General features: G+C 39.6%; 2 protein-coding genes across 3 annotated transcripts in view; both read right to left on the bottom strand.

The window, feature by feature from the left end:
- Positions 1 to 370: 370 nt before the first annotated feature.
- LOC147797094 (uncharacterized) overlaps positions 371 to 24,871 on the bottom strand; it is a 76,897-nt gene continuing 52,396 nt past the window's right edge. Inside the window, exons 6-24 of one of the 2 annotated variants that reach the window (XM_087143945.1) lie at positions 15,694 to 15,825; positions 15,104 to 15,214; positions 14,613 to 14,723; positions 12,350 to 12,460; positions 11,639 to 11,749; positions 10,470 to 10,580; positions 10,147 to 10,257; positions 9,112 to 9,384; positions 8,132 to 8,506; positions 7,616 to 7,770; positions 6,023 to 6,317; positions 5,683 to 5,796; positions 5,388 to 5,554; positions 4,810 to 4,923; positions 4,401 to 4,471; positions 4,060 to 4,100; positions 3,760 to 3,856; positions 3,048 to 3,153; positions 371 to 2,699 (exon numbers count right to left, since the gene is read on the bottom strand). In XM_087143945.1, coding sequence (XP_087000071.1) covers positions 2,625 to 2,699; positions 3,048 to 3,153; positions 3,760 to 3,856; positions 4,060 to 4,100; positions 4,401 to 4,471; positions 4,810 to 4,923; positions 5,388 to 5,554; positions 5,683 to 5,796; positions 6,023 to 6,317; positions 7,616 to 7,770; positions 8,132 to 8,506; positions 9,112 to 9,384; positions 10,147 to 10,257; positions 10,470 to 10,580; positions 11,639 to 11,749; positions 12,350 to 12,460; positions 14,613 to 14,723; positions 15,104 to 15,214; positions 15,694 to 15,825 — 2,681 coding nt within the window. In that variant the 3' untranslated portion in view covers positions 371 to 2,624. The remainder of the gene's footprint in view (positions 2,700 to 3,047; positions 3,154 to 3,759; positions 3,857 to 4,059; positions 4,101 to 4,400; positions 4,472 to 4,809; positions 4,924 to 5,387; positions 5,555 to 5,682; positions 5,797 to 6,022; positions 6,318 to 7,615; positions 7,771 to 8,131; positions 8,507 to 9,111; positions 9,385 to 10,146; positions 10,258 to 10,469; positions 10,581 to 11,638; positions 11,750 to 12,349; positions 12,461 to 14,612; positions 14,724 to 15,103; positions 15,215 to 15,693; positions 15,826 to 24,871) is intronic. The other variant, XM_087143946.1, reaches the window with a different exon arrangement.
- Positions 17,730 to 22,179, bottom strand: LOC147797096 (angiopoietin-1 receptor-like). The gene is made up of 5 exons (XM_087144299.1): positions 21,814 to 22,179; positions 20,830 to 21,141; positions 20,263 to 20,532; positions 19,410 to 19,685; positions 17,730 to 17,944 (listed from the first exon to the last, which is right to left on the bottom strand). Exons 1-5 carry the CDS (start codon positions 21,869 to 21,871, stop codon positions 17,730 to 17,732), a joined length of 1,131 nt encoding a protein of 376 aa, XP_087000425.1. The 5' UTR covers positions 21,872 to 22,179.

The following is a 24,871-nucleotide window of genomic DNA, read 5'->3' as shown; positions in this document are numbered from 1 at the left end:
CATGTTTATATATATCAGTGCTCCCACCAGCAGTATTGTGAAAAACAAACCACCTTGATATCTCTTAGCAAGCAGCGAAAAGTTGGTTTGTTTCATGCAATTGGATTACAATACACTGCGCCCCCCCCAAAAAAAATCAGCTACCCCCTCCCTCCTTGTTGCATAATGCTTGGGTTTCTAAAAGGATTTTTTTTAATCCCAAATTATTTTAATCTGACAGAGCTATAACACGGCACACAGCCTAAATCTACGTTTTCCATGCCTTCGCTGTGTGGAAAAGTGACGGCCCCACGGCCATGTCCTGACGATCACGCTGTGGAACGCACAGGGCAAAGCTGCCACCCGAAGACTCCAAAGAAATTCTTAACATTTTGCTTGTTCCGCCACCTCGAGTTATTTATTCCTAAATGACAATTTGAATTTAATAGTTTACAGGCATATATATAAGATAATATAAAAACTGAATAATCTTCACAATTGAAAATTCGTATCAGGGTAAAGCGAACTAACGCTTCACGAGAACTAGTAAGGTACTGGTGAAATGTGAAAAACCTTATGCCTAATCAAGATCGTGATACAATTCAAGCAAAGCGTCTTCAATTCGAACGCAACTTTCAGCACGCAAAAAATGAGCCTGCACTTATCTCTCTAAACAAATTTACAAGCCTGCAGTTAATAAATGATAATTTGGGCGATGAGCAACTTTGTCACTGTCCCATCAATATACCACAAAAAGCCGTACAATTTTACGTTTTTATGTTTTACCGCTTGGAACACTTATCACTAGTTTTCCACTTCCTGACCCTAGCAAAAGTCCAGAAAAGGAATAAAAGTATGTAACAGTCCGTTAAACGGTTAATAATTGGTTTGTAATTAAAGAATATTACGGATACAAGCATTGTTGACATATCAAAGTTAAAAATCTGCGTAGGTTGAACAAACGATAACAGGAAATTATGATACAAATCTTTCACTATCGAAAAAAGACAACAAATTAAGAGCGAAAATATGAAATGAAAGGATGGTGAAATAATAGCGCCCTCTAACATAATAATAGTAGTTCTGTCTCAGAGTTTTATAAGATAAAGGCTGCTTCTCGTTTAGCAGTTTTGTTTTGATCTGTTTAATCTTGTTTTTTTTTCCAAATACATGAAAATAATTCTTACGTTTTCAGCAGAAGCCATTTCATTTTAATGAAGCCCTTGATAGGAAAGCTTTTGAAAGGTCAGTTCCGTATCTGCATTGTAAGACAGTATCATTGTTGTTCAAATTCACTTGTTACTGCTATAAAGTGAATGACATTTTGAAAAATGAGGCAATCAACCGTAAATCGCTCCGTATCGGTGCATCACCAAGCACATACATTTGCTTAATCAATAAGCTACGTCAATACATGTGCATAATCCTAAAGAAAAAATCACTAAGGAAGATGATATGGAAATATACCAATGGTTATACCTCAAAGCAAGAAGATTATGGCATATTTCAGATATACGTTATGTTCAAATGCCATTTTTAGCGAATCCAAAGTCAGTATACCGAATAGATAATGTCAATATAGTACGTCTGAATCTAAAAAACGGATTGCAATTAATGTACACTTTTGTGATTGTCATATCGCAAGAAACAAGTAAATATATACAACGCAGTGTATGTGACACTTAATTCAAATAATAAAAACTCGGCTTTACTGAATACAGTCAAAGAAAAACAAAATTAAGCGACATCCGATAAAACCTTACCAAGTTTTAATTTGAAATAAAAGTTAATTACCCTAATCCATATACACGCACCATATAGCCTTTAGTTTGAACAAGCAAGTGTAGTAAATTAAAGGACACAAATACATCCATGTGTAAAGGTAAAGTAGTACATAAGATAAATCTTTCATCATAGTCAAATAAAGAATAGAAATTAAGTGAAAGATAGATAAATATAACAGCAGAAATTAAATAAAACAAAATCACTGAGTAGCTGAATTTAAACTCTCCTGAAACAAGTGTAATTCTGAGTTTGCACAGCAACAGAATGAGGGTTATACTGTTACACCACGCGTCAATGTGACGTTGACCTCAGCTGATTACATCATTTTTGGCTATTCGTTCAGCAGATTTCGTTTGTTGCTTATTATGAAGACAGACAGATTTTTTTTTAAGTTATAACAAAAGCGTCGCTGTGAAGAGAATTTTCAAATAGTTCCCTGTCTGCCACTTAATTCCTTCACTAGCATATAGAATTTCATTAAATGGACATCGACTTATTAACTGAGGAAGAATTTTACGTTCTGAATTTCTGTGTAAAGAAAACTCTTACAAACCTTACCCCGCGAAAACCACTTCAGTTTTGAATTCGGAAAGATTAAAAGTAACTTTTAATCATTTCCACGGCTCCTGTCACTATTCATCATTGACGGTATTGGGGGTCGCAAGATTACATTTTATTAGGTATCCTGTCCTAACCGTTATTTTCAGTACCGCGAAATTTATTTGGTCGCTAATCAACATGTATTTATTATAGGACAATTAAACGTTAACATTAGACCTAAAGCTCTATGTGCTGTTTAAGGTCCAAGTAGCCCTTGACGGTCATCACCCATGCTTCATTCGACCTTGGCTTGAATCCAATCAATTATCATCCAGCTCTGGGCGAATCATCAAGTACATGTAGTCCTCTGATGTCAGCAGCAGTCGCATGTAGGTCTGCAATGAGGAATATGGCACAAATGTGACCGACTTCAAAATACAGTAATGGAATAAATTTCGGCGAGTTTTGTTTCACCTGTGGTAACTGAGACATCATAACTCTCCCCTACACAGTAAGAAGGGAAGCCTATTCGGTATGCCATGGTATGATAGTTGTGAAAAGAGCTGTTGCAAATGAAGCTAGCCAAGTTTGAAATGATGCTAGCTTTTCTGAGAGGCTTGACACAATAGGACGGCGCCTTTTGTATTTACCAAAACAAAATATATGTACAGACCCCTATTCAGAAAATATCCTCCTTCAAAAGTACTAATATTTTTTTCTTGTGGAGACACTTAAGCACGCACCTTCTCAGTTCGGTTTTCGGCCATTGATTTGAGAATCGAAACCAATGTCTTGAATGCTGGTCTCTCCTTCGGGTCCTCCTGCCAACACTGCATCATCAGACCGTAGCTGTGATAAAGAAGACAGTATCGGACAACTGTGCCCACCTGTCCCATTGCTCCGTGGTGTCGTCAAGTTTGCCTCATTTGACATGTCGATACATTCCCAGCAAGCGTTAAGTTATCATGGCTTAGTTGGGTACAGTGTTTCTGTCCACGATGTTTTCGTTTATATGAAGAATATGTTTCCCGCTGTATATCATGTAGAGACTAAACTACATGTGTTTTTACTGTTGATTTTAAAGAATTACAGAAGAAAGGGATACGATACCGGTATAAGTGTATGGATGAGTGGTCAAAGTTAAAACCTCTTCAGGATCAGGATTCAGTGTTTAATTGTATTAATATGTGACCCACTCTGTGAAAATGAGTCTTAAGTTGCCAGAGCCACTTTGGAGTAAAAAGTCCTTTAGAATAATGTTGCACAGTGAAAACAAATAGGGACCCACAGCTTTTTTCACCATGGAGCATTCACTCTCATAAGGACGCCAAACTGAGTGATCATCAAAACAAAAAACTCAACTTGCTCTTTCCAATACATATGAAAACTCACAAAATGGCTCTGGTGACTCATTTTCACAGAGTGGGTCACATATAAAGAATAAAGAAGTCTTACAGTTCGTCGTCACAATTACTTGGTTTTGGCATACGGTATCCATTCTCCAATCTTGAAGGTAGGTCCTTCGATTTGATATCTTCGAAAGGAGTGGCACCTAACAACGTAAGCAACTGAATACTCTTAAAACGTGATTCATAAATAAGGTTATCGTGTTAGTACTCAATTCAGATTTCAAAGTAAAGAAAGAACAATCTGGTCAAACATGAAAATGGAACTTAACGCTAATGCTTGCGCCCGTAGGCAATGGAATGGATTTTTCCGAAAATGAAAAACTCAACGTCTTTTGCAACTTCATACCGAGAGTAGCTATTTCCCAGAGAAGAATTCCAAAGGACCACCTGATGGCAAAAAGAAGGAAAATGCACTCATTCTCTCATAAGTATGCATGACAAAAATTTATTCGATGCAAACAAGGTGAATTTTAGCGTATTTAGGACATGATTAAAAAACTTTGACCCACTATTCCTCCCAGGCAGATTAATAACGAATTTGGGAAATACAAAGGTATAATCTGCCCAGACGGAATAGTAATCCGTCTGGGCGAAAGAGTAATCTGTTTGTTGGGCGAAACATTTGGTCGAACTTTTTTAGTCATATCATAAATACACTTCCGTACGATTCCCATACTGGGCACTTACACGTCACTCTTTGACGTATCCACCTGCCTCAACAACGATTCCAGAGAAAGCCAGCGAGTGGGAACTCGAGTCTGGAAAAAAGTCAGTGATACAATGAAATACCTATGTTCAACCAAAACTAAATCAATCATGCACCGAAACTTTCCGTTAATGTAAGTTGCCTGTTACGCTATTCTCTTTGTCATAAATCAGATTTCATAGTTCCTACAGTTGTTTCCGCAGGTTTCATAAAAGTAAACAGGAGGAAATGAAATTAAGGGCTAGGCAAAAAGGAAGTGGCCCTTGAGCAATAATGCTGAACAAATTCATAAAGAGACACTGATTAGTATGTGGAACTCTTATATTAATTTTTCTTAATTATGTCTTCAGTAATTTTAGATATGGCAGCAATTTTTAATTGGGATCATACCTTGGATGTCTGAATATAGATATCTTCTCCTCGGGATAAACCAAAATCTGAAACCTTAGCAACCAGATCGTCGCTAAGGAGGATGTTTCTTGCCGCCAAATCTCGATGAATCACCTGTAAGTACAACTTGCATTTACTTCTACAGTTTCTGCTTTGTTCCGTGCGCAAGGTCAATGCTATTTGATACCCAGTTTGGCGCGTCATTTACTGCTCGAATGTCACATTTCTTCATGGTGAAAAATGCATTCACAACTTTTCTACTGGAATTAATTTTAATGTAATGTCATGTTTCGTTGAACCCTTCTGGGTGTTTGTTTCGCTTTTTTGCAAAGCGCGAAATTGCATTTTTATTTGATATCCAGTACTCTATGAATTTTCTGCTTGAAAGCCATATTTTTCCTTGTCAAAGTATTCAAAACGTTTCTAATTCACTTCATTTTGTCTGTTTATTTTAACCCAAACAGTCACATTTACCATTAAATATTATCTATGCATGTAGTGCAATCGATTTAACAACACTTGTTATGTTCTCATGTAATGACGACAGCCACACCATTGAAATCTTTGGTTCTTAATACCCCCGATGCAGCAAGATGTTGCATTCCTTTGGCAATGTCCAGAGCAAACTGTATCAGCTTTTCAGAAGACAGAGACGTCTGGCCACCGTCTCCTTGGGATCGGGCATTTCTCAGGCAGGTTCGCAAATCACCGTTGGGCAGGTATTCCACGGCCACGTACAAATCATCTGACAAGTTGTAAACACATTATTTGGTGACGTATATTACGCAAGGCTTGTAATTATTATTTAATCAAATTTGAGTTTACAATGAAAAGAAAACTTGATTTCATGATTCAAATCTATGACGCACTTACCTTCATGTTGACAAGCGGCGAGAAGGTTTACAATATTCGGATGACGTCCAATTTTAGTCAGAATTCGAAATTCCTCAGTGAAGTTCTGATGGTCAGCCGGTGACGCATGTGCCGCTATTGAAGAAGAAGAAGAAAGAAATGAAATACATCCAGAAACTACTGAAGCTACAAGGGAATGCAAAATTTAAGTAAGGCAATTAAGAATTTCTCCTGTAAGATAATTTGGACAGGCAATACAATTTCGCTTCGAGTGCGTGGTGTATTAAAAAGGCCAAAGTGCTTTACCATGTTAATCATGGTCAAACGTTTGGTATAAGAGCTCTTACTCTTAAAGCCTCACCCTTCAGTTTCTTGACAGCAGCTTTTGAGATTTTCCCTCCAATCACCACTGCTCCTTCAAGAACTTCCCCGAAGTTCCCACTGCCCAGGACCGTCTTGCTGATGATCATATCTTCCCACTGTATACCCCACTGCTGCGCCCAAGATGGTAGTCCAACGTCTTCATAGGTCGATGATTTTGACGATAGACCAACATCAAGAACTTCATATGATGACGATGGAACACCATGACCAACTCTCTCATAAGGTGACGAAGTTGTTTCAATGTCTGAAGCAATCTTATTTTGATAAGTATTCTAGATTAAACAATAATGAAACAAAGGGGTGTGACTATGGGTTCAGCATGGAACGAATACTTCTTAGTCGGCTTCTTTCAAATATTTTTTTCTTTGTCCAATCTCCCATCATGAATACAAATCTTTTTTTTAAATTTAATTCCATTTCCAGAACTTCTTAAGAACAGAATGTACTAGACCAACGTTGTCACCAACGACGTACTCTTCACGTGTGCCATTCGTAACGGCCAAGAGCTTATGATAAATTCAGGGAAAGGTTTCTTATCTGCTGCAACAGTTGCCATTAAAATACACGAAACTTATTTATTTGTAAGTATTAACACAGAAAACACACCCAGTGGGTGGATGGGTGGGCCAACGCCAGTGGCGGCGCTACGTGGTGTCATGTGGGTGCAAATGCACTCATCAAAAAGCCGCTTGCACCCATGTTTGCACCCACACATTTTGTCACATATTACGAGGGCGATTTTCGTTTGTGACTCATCAAAACCCAGGTAAAATGAAGGATCATTTGCACCCATGCAATCCTGCCTTGCCCCACTCTTACACCATGTTTGCACCTACAGCCACCGAGGTCTGGCGCCGCCACTCACCAACATGCGAACTAAATTAAAAAGAGGCACTGTCTTGTTTACGGACTGGAAGTGCTTGCACTTTAGAAACTGCCACCTTTAGGAGGGATTCTATGCTGATGAAAAACATCTGTAACAACTAAACAAAATTAAACAAGACAAACATTTGGCCCGACCCAATACCTGAGGAGCCACTGAAACACATCGTCCAATTTTACAAACATGTCATGAAACCTTTCTACTGTATGACGCAGCTTTGTATAGACCAACTGCGTCTGCCAAGTCTCATGATCTATCGTAGGTATTAGATATCAACAAACACGGCGTCCACTAAAAGAAAAGTGTTTCAAAGTGTCATTTACCCAAATAAAGCCAACGGTAGGCCATTTCGGGTGGGGGGCATTATGAATGTGCCAACGGAGCGTCACGCAAAACACGTTTTTTGTACCCCCCTTCCTTTCATCTTCATTCTCCGTTCATTATTTTGCAGACAGACCATGATTTTGCCGACAAAACAAAGCAATAAGGGAGGGGGTGTGACACCTCTTACACCTCCCCCCTCCAACGATGCCCGCGACAGAACGTACCGCACTCAGACTACTGATGTGCTGGGTACTCTACCGTAAATCGGCTTTATTGTTTGCAAACACCATGCAAAACACACTTTGCTATGGAATTGATACCCCCCTATACGTCACGTGATTTAGTAGGTGGTCTGTTACTCACCAGTTCTTGTGCTCCGCCGGATTGTGCACCGGATTCGTTTTTTCCGTTACGCCGTCGACGACGGAGATAACAAATGAAACATCCTACAGCTACTGCAGCCAAGACGAGAACCACCACAATGATTACTGCGATTACGGCTGTGTTTGAAGAGCTGGCTGTTGTTGATTGGAAAATAGTTGTGGGGAGTGGTGAGCAGTGATAAAACAGGGTGAGCAGTGATAAACAAGAAAGACAACAAACGACAATTTTTGCCTCCTGTGCAGCCACGTCTTTCGAGCAGACTGATGCTAACGTATATAGATCCTTAAGGCATTTTCTCCTAAAAGCTGTAGTAAGAACGAATTCGTTAAAAGGTGGTTTAGAAGTGTTCAACACGAGTTATTAATTTTATGGGCCTCAAAAGCGATGATAAGATTGTAACCAAACAGGTATACAAAGAAATGTGACCTCATTTCTAAATAAAGAGGTTTTCTCAATTTGTTTTTGTTTGCTTTTATATGTTTATATATAACTCACGCTCGGTCACGGTAGTTTCTCTTGATGTTGTCCTCTCAGTGGTAGTTGAAGGGAGTGGAAGGGTTTCTCCAGAAACTGACGGACTCCTTGACCCTTCTCCTGTTCCTTCTCCCACTACAGCCACGCTAAACATGTACTCAGTGCTTGGTTCCAGTGGTTGGACTGTGAAGCTGTACGTGCTCTGAGATGGGTCTGTCACCGAAATGGTACCAGCAGCAATCCAGGATATTGGAGATGTCAGAGAGTAATACACTTTGTATGCAATAACTGGTCCCACTCCTCTGTCCCCTGAGCTTGTGTTCCATGCCTGCCAGATGACTCTAGCTGATCCTGATTCCAATGTTACAGATGGTGTCTGACTTAGATATGGCAAACCTGCAAGAGAGACTGGATCTTAGAACTGCCGCATGACTTACGTATACACAATTCGGTCAAGGTTAATAATTGTGCTGTCCCAAACTTCTTCAGAGCAATGAAGCACTGTCCAAATCAACTTAGGTTCAGCATAGGTGTACTGACATCTCTCACCAAGTAAAGGAAATGTACCAGCCAGTGGCTTCCCCAGATACATGCATTGGGGTTGGCAGGATTTTTCCAAAGACGAGGCCGCCAGGAGAGACGAGAGGGGGGAAAGCACTCATCACTGATAAACTGATAAACCATTAATGGAGAAAAGGGGGTCATTTTAGAGGTCTTTTCAAGCAAGTAAGTGCTTTTGTCCCCTTTCTTCCTTTAGTTTTCTTTTACTTTTCATTATCTTTCTTTGATTTTTGAATTTTTATTTTTCTCCTAAGACACTCATGGGTGCACATACTATTTGAATCTGCAGACAATTATCAAATAAGAATTCGGCATATTTTGCACGACAAGCCTTCAACTGAGACTGCACACACTTTCGGAGTCCAGTCCTTTTTTTTTAGAACTTCTTAAAGTCAAGTTCCAAGAAATAAACAACCAATAGACAGCTGTAGACCATTTACCAGTAACTGTGACATTAATCCAGCAGGACTGTTGTACGATGTTGAAAGGTCCTGTTACACTGATTTCAATGTTTAATGTGGATGAACCAGTCAGTGGAATAGCTACTTGATAGTCACTTGGTGTTGCAATGACCATGCCTTGTGGATCAATGTAGGTAAATTGTACACCAGAGACATTTAAAGAGACAAATGGCTGTGGTATCCCGACTGAGACTGTCATACCAGGAGTCCCAACAGCAGTAACCTCATCAGGTTCACAAATGATCTGAAACACTGTAACCAAACAGATTTACTGACTAATTCTCATGTAATCATTCCAATGCATTTAAATAAAGCACTTTGAACGGTAAAATATTTGTAACTATTCACACAAGACATGATACCATGTACAAGAGACTTCAAATACCCTCAACTTTTTTTTCTCAAAAATGTCAGCACTTTTGAACTCTTGACAAAAACGACACCACAAAATATGCCTGATCTAAGAAGGCGCATTCTGGCTATCTTCCACACATGAAAGCAGTTGGTTTTCAGTCCGTGTACATATGTAACATGCTATCACACATTTAATGGTTTCTTTCATTCCAAGACTTTCAGAACTAAATACATCTGCCACTGTAAGTTTGGATGGCTCTGAAAAACATTTGGTTTGAAACTGGACCAAAATGGCCGCAATATTTCAATTTAAAAAGTTAAATCCTGCTGCAGAGAGACTAACATTCTTGATTAAATAGGTTTGAAAGGCTCTGCTCTGATGAGTATCATCAGGATGGAACAAGCAGTCATCAACAGCAAAGTGAAAAACTAATAAGAATGGAAGGGAGTCAATTCCTCTTTCTCCTAATTTTCTTTCGTTCCCTTTTTTTTTTAATGTCTTTCACCTTTTCTTTTTGGTGGGAAGGGGAAAGACCAAGAGTCCTCAGACCCTTCCCATCATGATGACCGTCAAGGTTATTACAGACTTTCAAGTTTATGTCAAATTTAAGTCCGTGACTACTGCACTACAAGTTTATGCATGAATGAAAATTAACACACCAAAAGCTTCACAGTTATTTCCAGTGTAGTTGGATAGGCAGGTGCAGTTGAATGTGGTTCCCTGAGCACTGCATGTACCTCCATTCATACAAGGACTGTAAAGGCACGGATCTGGTGGTAGACAAAACTTAGGTAAGTCACTTTGGGGTGGTTATTCCACTTCACAAACTTGTGCATAATGAATTCAGCTGTCAAAACACCAATCAACTATTGCGTGGTTTATGTGGCAAACTTGCTGTCTAAGTTAGTACAAAAATAGACACCAGCATTCCAAGTGGATGTTGTTAAATGTTAATGTGTTAATGTGTACAGAGTGGACATACCTAAAAATGTACATGTATTTCCAACGAGACCAGATGAGCAGGTGCATCTGAATGCAGAACCTTCAACATAGCATGTACCGCCATTCAAACAAGGACTGGAAAGACACGGATCTGATGATAAACAAGAATTAAGAACTCAAGTTAACTGATTTTCTCTTTACATTACCAGTGTTGTGCTATGCACAGAGCCTTTAGAACAGTAACAGGAAAGCAGCCAGGTTTTGTTGATATACCCTAATCTGACCTTGCCAGTAATGCGGAGTATTTTGATATTTTGCCTAGTCTTGCTAGAGCAAGCTTTTTACATCCAATTTCTCACGAAGTGATGTGCTATGAAATTTATGAAGTTCCCATTCCTATTAATATACATGTATGTTGGGTTTATATGACCGCTGCAAAACTCTACTTTTTGTCTGATTTCTTTTTCAATTCAAAGAATCTCTTGTAACTCTGCCTAAAATAAGAAGCAAATTTTCTCTAAAACATGTAGTTGGGTATGTGACAGGAGGTAATACAGATTTATCAGAATTTAAGAACTGTCAAGAAAATCCTTAAATGTTAATGTGGTACTTTCTGACATTTTTTCAAGTTAAGTGCATCTCCAGGGAATTAACACTCAGCTGAATTTTTGCTGGATGTCACTGTTTGTTACTTTACAGAATTTTTTGAAACTGAAACTGTTCACAAAGGATCAACAGCATCAAGCACTATAATGTACAAGTACCAATACTTAACTTGATGAATTTGAAGTTTTTGAATAAAGAGGTCTGGAACACTGCAAGAGGGAAGTTGAGAGAAATGTTGAAGGGTGCTGCTTTGGGGGTTCTATTACAGTTGGTTGTAAAGGAGGAAATAGTCAATTCACAGGTTAACTTTTAGGCTAAAAATCCCCGCATATTTAGTTTACTGGGCATGAATAGCTAGTTCGAAATTTTTAAGCAAAAATTCTCACTTCATTAAAGTTCATTCATGATTTCTGTTTAGGTTGAGGACCATTAACCCTTTTTGAAGCATGGTGGACACAAGAGGAAGGTGCTATATAAAGTGGGTACATATTTAGTAAACCCAACAGATTTTTCCCAAACCAAATAGCGCCCTCCTATCATTTCTGCCACACCTCAAATTAATAAGCTAATGTGTATTATGATACTTATAAAAGGTGAACATACCGAAAATGTCACAGGTACTCCCAGTGTAGAGAAACAGGCAGGTACAGGTGAATGAGGAACGTTGAACAGAGCATGTACCTCCATTCATGCAAGGACTGAATTGACAAGGATCTGAGGATGGAAAGGAATGTAAGGATTCAAGTAGAGCGATTTTCTTCTTACACTCAAAGTGATGCATGGAACAGCGGAAGTTTTGATGAGGAGTCAATTCACAGCTACCGTAGGAAGCAAAAAATCCTAGCATAATAAGTTTACTAAGTGCACAATGCTGTTCTGTATAGCTCTTCATAAAGTGAAAAAAGTCAAGTGGTTGAATAGACCTTGGTATTATACAATACAACGTGAACACAAAATGAATGTTTCACATTTACATCTAGAGAGGAAGGCAGCTCCAAATGAATGAGGAATCCCAATAAGGCTTGTATCTTCATTCATGTAAGGACTGGAATAACAAGGGACTTTATGATGCATGGATCCATCAAGAAAGTGACGAGACAGCAGTAAAAAAACATCTAGTTTTCAATAGAAAAGATTGCAGATCCTGGAGGACATGTTGCATCTCTGTTAAAGGCTATTCACCAGAAACTATCACTTCATAAAACTCAACAAAAAAACCATAGAAATTTGTTTCAAACGTTCACAAAAGAATTCCACAGTGGTTAAAGGCCATGTCTGTTAATGATAATACATAATTACGCAAAGTGAACATACTGAAAATTTCACAGGTATTTCCAGTGTAGGGATACAGACAGGCACAAATGAGGCTGGAACCTTGAAAACTGCATGCACCTCCATTCATGCAAGGACTGGACCAACACGGATCTGATGAAAGACAAGAGTTAAGTCCAAGAAATCAAGTTAGTCAGTTTTCTTATTATTGAGGCTATGCAGAGTCTGAGAGTCATCCTTTATAAAACCAATCGTTTAATGGCTCCAAAACAACATGGCTCCAAAACATGTGATATGCGAGCATGCAAAGCCAATGAGAGTCAACTTTAGAAATCAAGATGCCTACTCAGGGTCAAAACATCATGCAGACTTAAATTTTCAGAATTTAAGCTAATTAGTAACAGGACACATACACCCACACGCATGTGGCCTCAATTTCTCGTAAGTCAAATATTTTGAGCAAATTTTCCTCTTTGTGCAATGATTGATGCAGCTATTTACAACAGCCTCAATTTCCCTTTGCATTGTTAAACCAAGCCACTGTGTTTCAGCACTGCATTGTGGAATACTTCCCAAAGTAACTGGGTCGGCAGTCAGTTACTGAGTAAACATGAAATGTCACGTGAGTATTAAATCATCAAGCTTATCCGAGTACTGAAAAAGAGAGGGGGGAGTTTATAGAACACGCTGGAAGTCAAAGAGTTTGCTGTCAAAACCCATACACCATAATTTTCACAACATAAGCCGCGGCTTATACATTGATTCTCAGGCAGAAAAATGTGTCTCTGTGACTTATACACCGGGTGGCATTTACGACAAACTTAGAAGGATAAAATCAATCACAAAAGCCACTGCCGGACAATGCGTACCACGTGTAGGTGGCGCAGTCTTGTTTCATGGGTTGCCGTTTACAACTGATAACTCAAACCTCAGAGAATAAATAAAAATTCAAGTTACCTAGATGTTGTTATTGATACAATTCCCTGAGTCATGAAGTTGGAGAACACACACATGACATGTATACGTAATCATTAACTTTCCTTGCTCTGCTATGGCAACTTTTTAGTGATTATTTTCCTGCTTTTTTTCACTAAAATTTTTTTTAAGACTGTAACCTAAAGATTTCTTTCTACCATTATATAAAATCAAATTTCTTCAATGGGGTGGCACAGACATCCCAATTTCTTTTTACATAAAAATTGACCGCTTCAATGGTGTACCTCCGTGTGGCAGATCTTTTGTTTTTTCGCAGATCGCGTTAAGCATGACATGCCACAGAATTTCAGGGTTTTTTCACTTGGGTTGTCTAATGACAACACTTTCTATGGTCACATGGTTATTGAAAAGAGTCAGCGATTTGGACTGTCCGTGAATGGGTCTGCGGTAGCAATCAGGCTAGCCTGAAAACAGGGTTTGCATGATTGCAGTGGTGACAACACAAGCAGTTCCAGTGTGATGACTCAAACTAAGTTCTCACAGTGTGTTTTTCATTTCTGAAACAATTTAGCGTTTTTTGGGGGTTTTTATCGGTGCCAAAAAATCCTCAAGATAACTTGATGTAGTGTTGTGGGCAGTAACAGAGGGTTTTAAATATTTATATAAAAGCCTATTCTCTTGGCAAGTAGTCGGCCTACAAGCAACAGCAACAGAACGGTTTAAAAGTTTTGGGGTGTGGCAAGTCCCAGCCATTAGACTGAAAAGAAAACAACTTATGAAGTTGCAGTGTACATGTACCTCCAATGGCTGGTAGGCCTATCAAGTGGGGGGAGGAATAACCAATTTTTTTTTAAAGATGGAGGGGGGCAATGGCATCCCCAGCCCCCCATTCTGCCACCGGTGCCTACAAGATAAACGATGTTTCGATTTAACTGACTTCAAGTTACTGAGATTTTATTGTACGTCCCCAACTGCATACGTTTTGCTGCCCTCCCCCCGGAAAAAAGCAAATGGCTCTATGACATTTTAATCATCAGGAAATCTTACTTCATACAAACTTCCTAGTAGATAAATATACCTATGCTGCAACCAATTACATGAATAAAGTGAACAAACCGTAAGTTTCACAGATCATTCCAGTGTAGACAGACAGACAGGTGCAGCTGAATGAGGATCCCGAAGCGCTGCATGTACCTCCATGCATGCAAGGACCAGGATTACAGGGATCTGATGATGAGTGACGAGTTTGAATTCAGCTGGCGTAAATTGTTTATTCTTTAATTAAGGTGATCTCTAATCTCGCATACAAACTTCCTAGTAGATAAATATACACATGCTGCAACTAATTACATGAATAAAGTGAACATACTGTAAGTTTCACAGGTCATTCCAGTCAAGACAGACAGACAGGTGCAGCTGAATGAGGATCCTGAAACACTGCATGTACCTCCATTCATGCAAGGACTAGGATAACATGGATCTGATGATAAATAAAGAGTGACGAGTTTGAATTCAGCTGCCAAAATTGTTTATTCTTTAATTAAGGTGATCTCTAATGAAGCTGGAAGGGCAGTAATATGGTGGTGTTGTGCCTACCACAAAAGTTTTAAGTTAATGAGGCTAAAGCGCTGCGGTGGATACAAAGTCAAATAAGCATATGCATACATGTATATTTCAAAAAAATTCCTTTTATATAACAACCCTCCCTGTAATCTTTGTTTAAACAAATACATTCCTTTTTCATGTGCCTTAAACAAACCACGTCATTATAACTTCAAACAAAAGTTACAATTTTGTTAAAAGGTTTCTGCAACGGATGATGATGACAGAAGTTGTTATCTGTTTACTTAGTGAACTTACTTGAAGCTTCACAAGTACTTCCAGTGTAGCTAGGCAGGCAGGTGCAGTAGAATAAGGATCCTGAGACACTGCATGTACCTCCATTCAGACAGGGACTGGGAGCGCATGGGTCTAATGATGGAAGAAAACTACATTACAACGCACATCAGTCCCGTTTATTAATTGACGGAACTTGAACAAAATGCACCAAGCCTTCATAATATAAAGTCAACTAATACGGTGCTGCTTGTACCAAACTGAGTAAATGACAGATGGAAAAGATACAAACATTCCAGGAAAAAAAAGTTGTTTAGCTCAGCAAAAATGTATGTTTGATATATAAAGGCAATACAAAAACAGACCAGCAACACAATTGTAGAACCCACAGCAGTAGAAGCTTAGTAGATGTACTAAGCAGGGTAAAAAGACAAGCAGGCTACATGGGTACAATGTATGTGCACAACTCATACTACAAAAAGAAAGTAAATGCAGCCAAAAGTTGTGGGGAAGAATACAATTTTAATTTCATTATCTATATCATATTCGTAATGAAAAAAATAAAGTGTATTTTATTAAACAAATTTTGGAATTGCTATTAATAGAATCCTCACCTCTACAGGTAAATCCTGGTGCACATCCATTACTACAGTAACCAGTGATCTTATCACAGACAGCATTGTTGAGACAGTAGCATTTATTGAGACATTGTGCTCCATAATAACCAGCAGGACAAGTATCTGGAACTAGTTATCAAGGAAAACAATCATTCAAAGCACAAACACAAAAGGAAACTATATACCAGCATAAAATGAAAAGGCAAACACAAGAGTAGAACATTACAATCAGCAAAATACATCCAACTGATGAATATAGCCATATAGGTGACAACCCCACCCAAGGATTCTAAACAGTATTTTCCAACTTAACTTTTACTTCTGCATTTGTATCTGCATTTGTTTTTGCACCATTTTAATTTCATCAAATTTTAATTGCATTTAAATGAACTTGAACTACTTCCAACTATAACCCCACCTTTCTCCACCCAACATACAGGTAAAATATCTACATATATAGATATACATCTATTTGAACTTCAGGCATCTTACTGTTTATCTCTACGAATATCACAGAACTGACTCGAACCTTTTCGTAACACAAATATCAATGACTCATGCTTTTGAAGAATGACCTTTCTCTAGAGGTCTTTATTTGAAACGTACGTGTATCCAAAGTAATGTTAAAAACGTAATTTGAACTAATTCTACACAGTTACCAGTCATCCTTTCAGGGGTCAACATTAAGAGGGTGCACCGGCACTTTTGTGTCTGACAAACCATGATTAGCGCCTGGTAACCCGTAAAACAGCAAGAGATCAGATGCCAAAATTAGCGCCAGGCTGTTGTTGATCTTGTCTTCACAACACACCTTTCAACAACCTCTTCTCAGGTTAAAACACCTGTTTATATGTTTTCCTACTTACATTTGCAATTTTTTAAAAGAACCTTCTGTTATTTTCACAAGTTCCCTTGTGGAAACATGTGCGTGAAACTTAATCCATTAAAGCAAAGCTGCGAATTCTGAACATGCTGAATAGAGATTGCGTCATTCTGAGAGAAGAGAGAAACCGAGGGGAACCCTCGCCCTGTGTTCGTCGTGGATAAACCCTTGTGCATATCAAACAGTGCAGGTAGCCATTCTTTCTAGCCATTGTTTGGCATGCACAAGGGTTTACCCACTACCAACACAGGGCGAGGGTTCCCCTCGGTTTCTCTGTTTTCTCAGAATGATGCAATCTCTATTCAGCATGTTCAGAATTCGCAACTTGGCATGAACAGAAGAAAAACCTTTTTAGCTTGTTATAGTTGAGCTCTGAAGATAAATGACACTGCATTCCATTTGGATGTTTCCATATTTATTTGAACAGATAAAAATCAGAGAAAACATGTTTTCCCTTGAGTTGCTCTTTCATGTTGACCCCTGTCCTTAATTTTCCTTGATTTGACAATCCTGATCTCTTAACATTGAAAACACTGTTAACATTCCTTTCACAACTGCTCTTGAAAGTCTGCATGTTGCATTGTTACAAATAAGTACGGCAAGTTGAAATATTATTTGGAAATCAAACAAAAGCATAGATGTTCTATGTCCATCGCCTGGTCAGGTCGACATCACAAGGGTTAATAATGCCATGCAATATCACACTAATGAAAAAATGTCCACTCATGATGAAGGAAATGAAGTGCGAAGGAAAATAGGTTAAACTTACTTTGGCAATTAATCCCTGACCAGCCTGATGTGCAGCCAGCAAAACAACCCTCAGATGAACACATCGAGGTACACACACCTGTGTATGCATCACAACTTCCTGACTGACAGTGACATGTCTGAGTACACCCAGCTCCAAACATTCCACTGGAGCAAACTACATGCAAGACAGAATTTTCAGAAATGTTTTATATGGGAATACTTGCATTTCTTTGTAGCGTTGAATATGACTAAAATTATGTTGATGGAAATTGCAAAACTTCCTGAATAAGAACAGTTATATACTGTATATATTACTTCTGCAGTATATCAAAATATGATAGGAACAGAGACAGATGTACGATTTTGGTAGACCAATTGTTTGGGGTATCGCAGAAACTGATCACAAAGTGACATGGCTCTTCACTGCAGACTCTGTAATCAGTTCCCTACATGTGGAGTCCTTACCCATGTTACAATCTCTGCCATGGTACCCTGAGATGCAGCTGTTCCCGTAGGGGTCTGGTAGACCAAACTGGCTCCCTGTACAACTCTGGATGATGTTACCAGATCCACATTGGAACTCACAGCTCCAGCCAAATCTGTGCATACCACAAGCTGTTGAAAGCAAAAGTCGAGATTATTTTCTCTAAAGACTACCAACCAGCAATTCACATCAAGGGAGCAAATCCATTAGGATAAAAAAGCAAAACACTGTAAATTAAAAAAAAACAGGCCTTAATGGCTTCTGCAGGACTTCATACCAAACATCAGAACCTAAAACTTCTGTATGAAAACTGATTGACGAACGACACTGTCAAATTGTCATTTGTTTTTGCTGCTAGCATTCACCCAATTGCCCATCAAAGTAAACATTAGAAAATGTTAAACGTACTATTTTTCTGCGTAGCACACAAGGAACAGAAGCTCAACACAGAAACTATAGAGGAGTCACAAATGTCTTCATTTAATTTTTGGAAAGCCTTCCATAAAAGACATTCTCTAAAAGACATTCGACTTAAGCTGTACTTGCAAAGAGTTATTTTGAAGTTTTACATCTCAACGGAACAAGAGGCACTGCAGTGGGGACTGCACTGATATGAGTGCACTGATACAATACAGACAGTGACTAATAATAAGATGACCAGTGAGGCAGCTACGTCCACTGAATTGTAGGACATGTCACACCAAGACAAACAAACAGACAGACCAACCTGTGAGCAGGCAATGAGCTTACCAGTGAGGCAGTTTGGTCCACTGAATCCTGGTGGACAGATGCAGTCTCCTGTCTTATCATCACACACTCCTCCATTGTAGCACATGTCACACCAAGACAAACAGACAGACAGACCAACCTGTGACCAGGCAATGAGCTTACCATTGAGGCAGTTTGGTCCACTGAATCCTGGTGGACAGATGCAGTCTCCTATCTCATTATCACACACTCCTCCATTGTAGCACATGTCACACCAAGACAAACAAACAGACAGACCAACCTGTGACCAGGCAATGAGCTTGCCAGTGAGGCAGTTTGGTCCACTGAATCCTGGTGGACAGATGCAGTCTCCTGTCTTATCATCACACACTCCTCCATTGTAGCACATGTCACACCAAGACAAACAGACAGACAGACCAACCTGTGACCAGGCAATGAGCTTACCATTGAGGCAGTTTGGTCCACTGAATCCTGGTGGACAGATGCAGTCTCCTATCTCATTATCACACACTCCTCCATTGTAGCACATGTCACACCAAGACAAACAAACAGACAGACCAACCTGTGACCAGGCAATGAGTTTGCCAGTGAGGCAGTTTGGTCCACTGAATCCTGGTGGACAGATGCAGTCTCCTGTCTCATCACGACACACTCCTCCATTGTAGCACATGTCACACCAAGACAAACAAACAGACAGACCAACTTGTGACCAGGCAATAAGCTTACCAGTGAGGCAGTTTGGTCCACTGAATCCTGGTGGGCAGATGCAGTCTCCTGTCTCATTATCACACACTCCTCCATTGTAGCACATGTCACACCAAGACAAACAAACAGACAGACCAACCTGTGACCAGGCAATGAGCTTACCAGTGAGGCAGTTTGGTCCGCTGAATCCTGGTAGACAGATGCAATCTCCTGTGTCATCATTACAAACTCCTCCATTGTAGCACATGTCACACCAAGACAAACAAACAGACAGACCAACCTGTGAGCAGGCAATGAGCTTACCAGTGAGGCAGTTTGGTCCACTGAATCCTGGTGGACAGATGCAGTCTCCTGTCTCATCATTACAAACTCCTCCATTGTAGCACATGTCACATACATTTTCACAATTAGGAGGACCCCACTTGCTTGGAACACAACCTGGAACACAGAGACAAAACACACCACATTATTTATTATTCATATAATTTAAGTTGCTTTTAAATTATAAACAGCCAAATGCTTGAAAATAATGAAAGAAAATAAGTAACAAATGAAATAAATTTGAATTTTTGAAAATTCTTGGCCATTGAAACCTTTTGTACACGTTTTTCAGTAGCTAAAGAATGGAACTTTATTTCTATAAAAATATTTTGTATCCACATTCATTTGAACGTTTGAAGTTACCCAAACAAAACACATCACTTTGTGTATGTGTCAAGTTCAAGTTAAAATCATTAGTGGTTTGTAGTTGTGTAATTTAATGATACTGTATTGCATGCCAAGAAATACTTCAACTGAAAGTAAAATTTAATGCTCTCTGACATAACACAGGCTGCGATAAAAGCTCAACGCATCTAATTTCAACTACCTTCATATCTTTTCCTTTCTAAAATACAAAACAAGTGCATTTAGCAAATTCCCCTTGCTATGCTGTGCTCTCTCCATTGCACTTCAATTCTGAAGGTAAAAGTAATGGTGGAAGGCACACACATGAAATCATGAATACTTTATGTACCTCTGACGATGAGTCTAATCATGCTGAAATGATTGTCTGTGACAGTAACACCACTTCCAATGACAGTATACAAGTCCCCATGGACTGCGTCAGCAGAAGAAACGGCGAAATCAAGCTGATTTAGATTAGCTAGATTCTCGTCAATCGTTCCATTTCTTGTGCGCCGCCAAAAAGGAGGATGATCAGTTTTAACTTGGATGACAGAAAGAGTTACATCTTCTCCTTTGTTGACCGTTCTTGTTACTTGTCCATCAGTAGGCTCAAATCTCCCTAGAGAAAATCGAAAAGTTCTTGAAGATTTCATTGCAAAGACTGCATATGTTTATGTCTCCCAAGAACAGACAAAAGTGAAAAAAAGGACAGCGATTTCCTTTGAAACTGAATGGGGCGAAGAATTCTTATTAGGAACAGCGACCTTATACATTAATCAGGAATGGAAAACAATGGATATAGAAATGTAGGACCTACATTTTTCCCCCTTGTTTCAAGAAGGATGTTGTATTAACTCTTATTTTAATGTACATGTGCAGGGCTTCAAACTATAGAAGCATTCATGGATGTACTTACTTTGAATACTGTGGACGATGCTGTACACTCTGGTTGTCAAGCCTCTGTTTGAACCTTCACAATAAAACAATCCGGTGGCATCATTACTGGAGGTAAGATCCCATGTGACTGCTTGTCCATTCACTGATTGTGCACTGCCAGTAGGGAGAGAAGTGGAATATTGCACTGTTGAGAATGGAAGACCTATTTGGAATGGTCTACCAAAGCTCAAGGCAACTCCAGCATCAGGACTGCTACGGAAGCAGCTGATGCTTGCTGAAGACCCCGCCCCATAAGGTGTGGGTGTGACCATTGTCAGATGGACCCTATCACCTGTTTGGAAAATCAAACAAAATAGTCCTAAATTTGTTCCAGGCAAGTACACATACATGTATATTGTGCAAAAGTCAATCTTTTCCATTCACTGACACAGAACCTATGTGTATACAAACATCTGACTTTTAACGTAGTATTTTTGAGTACACTCATCTCCATTTACTAAAATGTAGAACTACCATAAAACACAAGGCTAGGCATAAAAAAAACCAAAAATGTGCACGCATTTTCTTAGCCATGACGACTTCCCCTTTTTCCTGAAAAAATCCATTATGTAAACAAGAGAGAGGAAGCAAACAGAACAAGCACAAAAAATAAAAACATGGGCTTCCTCCTGCAGTGACACACACAAAAAACTTGGATGTCAAATTATTTTTGAAAAGAGTTCCATTATAAGGACAATGCTTGACACCCTATTCACAGATCGTACGAGACAATTGTCTGAAAATATTACTATAATTGACTTTTTAGGTCATGTTATCGGCTTCCAGATTACTAATCAGTGGCGTCTGCAGAAACATGTATGGAATTCTTTAGACGTGATTTTAATGAACATCAGTACTGCCATCTGTTACTTCTTTTTTTTCTTTTGCGTCATTTACAAATTATGGAACCGGCATGGATCTGTCAAAGCTACACCAACGTTATTTCTAAGTTTGTTGTGCTTGCCTGTGACACTGAATACCACTGACAGGATAATCAGAAGACAGCGACCAAAAACCTCCATGGCGGGACGTCCACGAACCCGGAAGTTAATGTACCGCTAATACACACGTCGCCTGCGACGTAGGTGCATAAAGCGTTAATTTTATAACTTCCACAACTTGTTTCCGATAATTTTTCAAAATAAGAGAGATTACGACGCTCTTCTGGAAACTAGTTTCTACGGAGAAACCGACTTGGCAGTCTCCGCTATCATGTACATATTTTTGATTTCAACATTCCAGTAAACAGATGATTAAAAACGAATAATTTCGTCTTCAGAGCAGGCCTATACCGAGTTCTGAAATTAACTTGGATGCATGTTTACTGATGCATGACCGCGGATCTAGACTGGCATATGTGCGTCCAGTCAGTGTATTATCACAGGTCTATGCCACAGTGATGGACTGAACTGTGGCAGGTGCCCGACCGGTCTCAACTTTCGCTCATAATGTATGCCAATCATTTCCGGGATTAAGCAGTAAATAATTAAGCTACTTTAGACAACAGTGACAAATAGCCCCACTTCAAAAAGTCAGGAAAAATACTCACGATTTCCCCAGGTGTTAAAGACACATGTCAAATTAAAGCTCACTTGATTATCTTTTACTTTCCTGTCTATTTTCAGTGGCTCCTAAAGATATAGGCCAATATCAGCTCTTAAAACAGTTGTGAGGCCCATTTTGAAAATTGATGCCTACACGGCCACTGCAAAATTTGAAGGCCGTGTTTGGTGCGATACTTTCGTACAAGCTTACAGTCAGTAGCGTAGCTAGGATTTTAATAGTGATATACCCAGCAAGAAATGAGACCGAGGGGTACCCCCAAACATGTCCAATCCCTATACACATTCCAGACTATTGTTACTTAACACATCCCCCAAGATGTCTGAAAGGAATTCCCCAGATTCCTGCGAGACAATGACCAACACAAAGCAGGGGGGTCTCTCCGTCTCATACCTTGCTGCATATGAATAGTGAGGGGCACAAGGGGGGGCACCAGCTTTAATTGGTGTGGTTTTCAATATCCATTCATCCCTTTTTTTCAGTGGGGGGAATCTGGAGGGCACCGGGAATTTGTGTAGGCGGTACGTCCCCCCCCCCCGGTACTCCACGTACCACGTACAAAATGTTGTAATTTTATCGCAGAAAATTTAACAGCGAGCTGAAAAATCGTGATTTGGTCCTCGTGGGCAATTTTGGGCTATAATTACTGGCCCGCAACTTTAAATCTGCTGATTGCACGAACAGGCCTTTTGTCATCAAACAACTTAAACTTTGCAGTTTTGCATTACTGCTTTGGGCACAACCAGAAGTTCTTGCTCAGTGCCTGCATATGTATATATGCACAACCCTTTCAATGTCAGACTATGCCACACTGAGCCACAACTGGGGTGTCGGGCTACTGAAAATGAGGACCAGACCCATACACGTGGCATCAACCGTAAGTGGCAACGCGCTGGCCAATCACAATGCGCGAAATGTGTCGGCCCCTTCCGAACGCGCATTGCCTGTCATGGTCTCATTTTTCCGGCGTGCTCTGATTTCCGGAAGAACGCACCCGATAAATACGGGCGTTTTACGGTTTTTTTTTTTTTTTTTACGTTTTTTACGTTTTTTATAGTGCGCCCCCAAGAGTTTGCAATGCGTTGGACAATCACAGTGCGCGAAATTTGTCGACCCAATGCCCGTTTGGAAAGGGCGGACAAATTTCATGCGTTGTGATTGGCCAAGGCGTCGCAAACTCTTGGAGGCACGCACTTTGCCCTAACATGACCATTTTTCGGGTGTACTGATTTTTCCAGTTGCATACGGATACGTAGGCTCTTCTGTTCCACATTTGGAAAATACAGAAGAGAGTGGAAGGGTTGTTTGATCCACACATTCTACACATAGCAACCGCCTATTTTCAGTATTACCTGTGTAATGCCGTGATCATGTGATGTAGAAACTCAGCACAAAAGGGAACAAAAAGGGGATTCACTGCGCCCACGTTTGGGTCCCAGTTCGTGTCGCTCAGCAGTTTTCGCTTATTATACTACCCGGTAATCTGAGCACACCGGAAAAACGAGACCGTGAGGCCGGTCAATATGTACAAACTGTTAGCGGTGCACTATTCGAAATCTCCCGTATTAGAGCTCAGTGAGGCATCCAATTTTTGCAATTTACCTGCAGAAATTTCATCACTGGGGTGTTTGGACTTCGCAACATTGCTTTGGACATTGTAAGTTATAACCATGAAAGGACATCAAAAGCAATGCTTAACCGATACTCACATTAACCGACATTCAGATTAGTAAGGACTTGCAGATTGTCAATCTGCATGTTTATATATATCAGTGCTCCCACCAGCAGTATTGTGAAAAACAAACCACAATCTGACAGAGCTATAACACGGCACACAGCCTAAATCTACGTTTTCCATGCCTTCGCTGTGTGGAAAAGTGACGGCCCCACGGCCATGTCCTGACGATCACGCTGTGGAACGCACAGGGCAAAGCTGCCACCCGAAGACTCCAAAGAAATTCTTAACATTTTGCTTGTTCCGCCACCTCGAGTTATTTATTCCTAAATGACTATTTGAATTTAATAGTTTACAGGCCTATATATAAGATAATATAAAAACTGAATAATCTACACAATTATAAATTCGTATCAGGGTAAAGCGAACTAACGCTTCACGAGAACTAGTAAGGTACCGGTGAAATGTGAAAAACCTTATGCTTAATCAAGATCGTGATACAATTCAAGCAAAGCGTCTTTAATTCGAACGCAACTTCCAGCACGCAAAAAATGAGCATGCACTTATCTCTCTAAACAAATTTACAAGCCTGCAGTTAATAAATGATAATTTGGGCGATATGCAACTTTGTCACTGTCCCATCAGTATACCATAAAAAGTCATACAATTTTACGTTTTTATGTTTTATCGCTTGGAACACTTATCACTAGTTTTCCACTTCCTGACCCTAGCAAAAGTCTAGAAAAGATTTGAAAGTATGTAACAGTCCGTTAAACGATTAATA

The sequence above is a fragment of the Acanthaster planci genome, linkage group LG12 (genome assembly GCF_054643075.1).
Source record: "Acanthaster planci isolate LZ-2023a linkage group LG12, COTS_SCS, whole genome shotgun sequence".
In the NCBI taxonomy this organism is placed as follows: Eukaryota; Metazoa; Echinodermata; class Asteroidea; order Valvatida; family Acanthasteridae; genus Acanthaster; species Acanthaster planci.
This window is presented reverse-complemented; position numbering and strand designations above follow the sequence as displayed.

Bases quoted from the DNA above. Each gene is read 5' to 3' on its own strand.
- LOC147797096 (XM_087144299.1), bottom strand. From the start codon at position 21,871: ATGGAGGTTTTTGGTCGCTGTCTTCTGATTATCCTGTCAGTGGTATTC. The intron at 20,533-20,829 runs GTAAGTACATCC...GATTTTCTCTAG, and splicing joins CATCGTCCACAGTATTCAAA to GGAGATTTGAGCCTACTGAT. The intron at 17,945-19,409 runs GTAAGCTCATTG...TGCTTTCAACAG, and splicing joins CGGACCAAACTGCCTCACTG to CTTGTGGTATGCACAGATTT.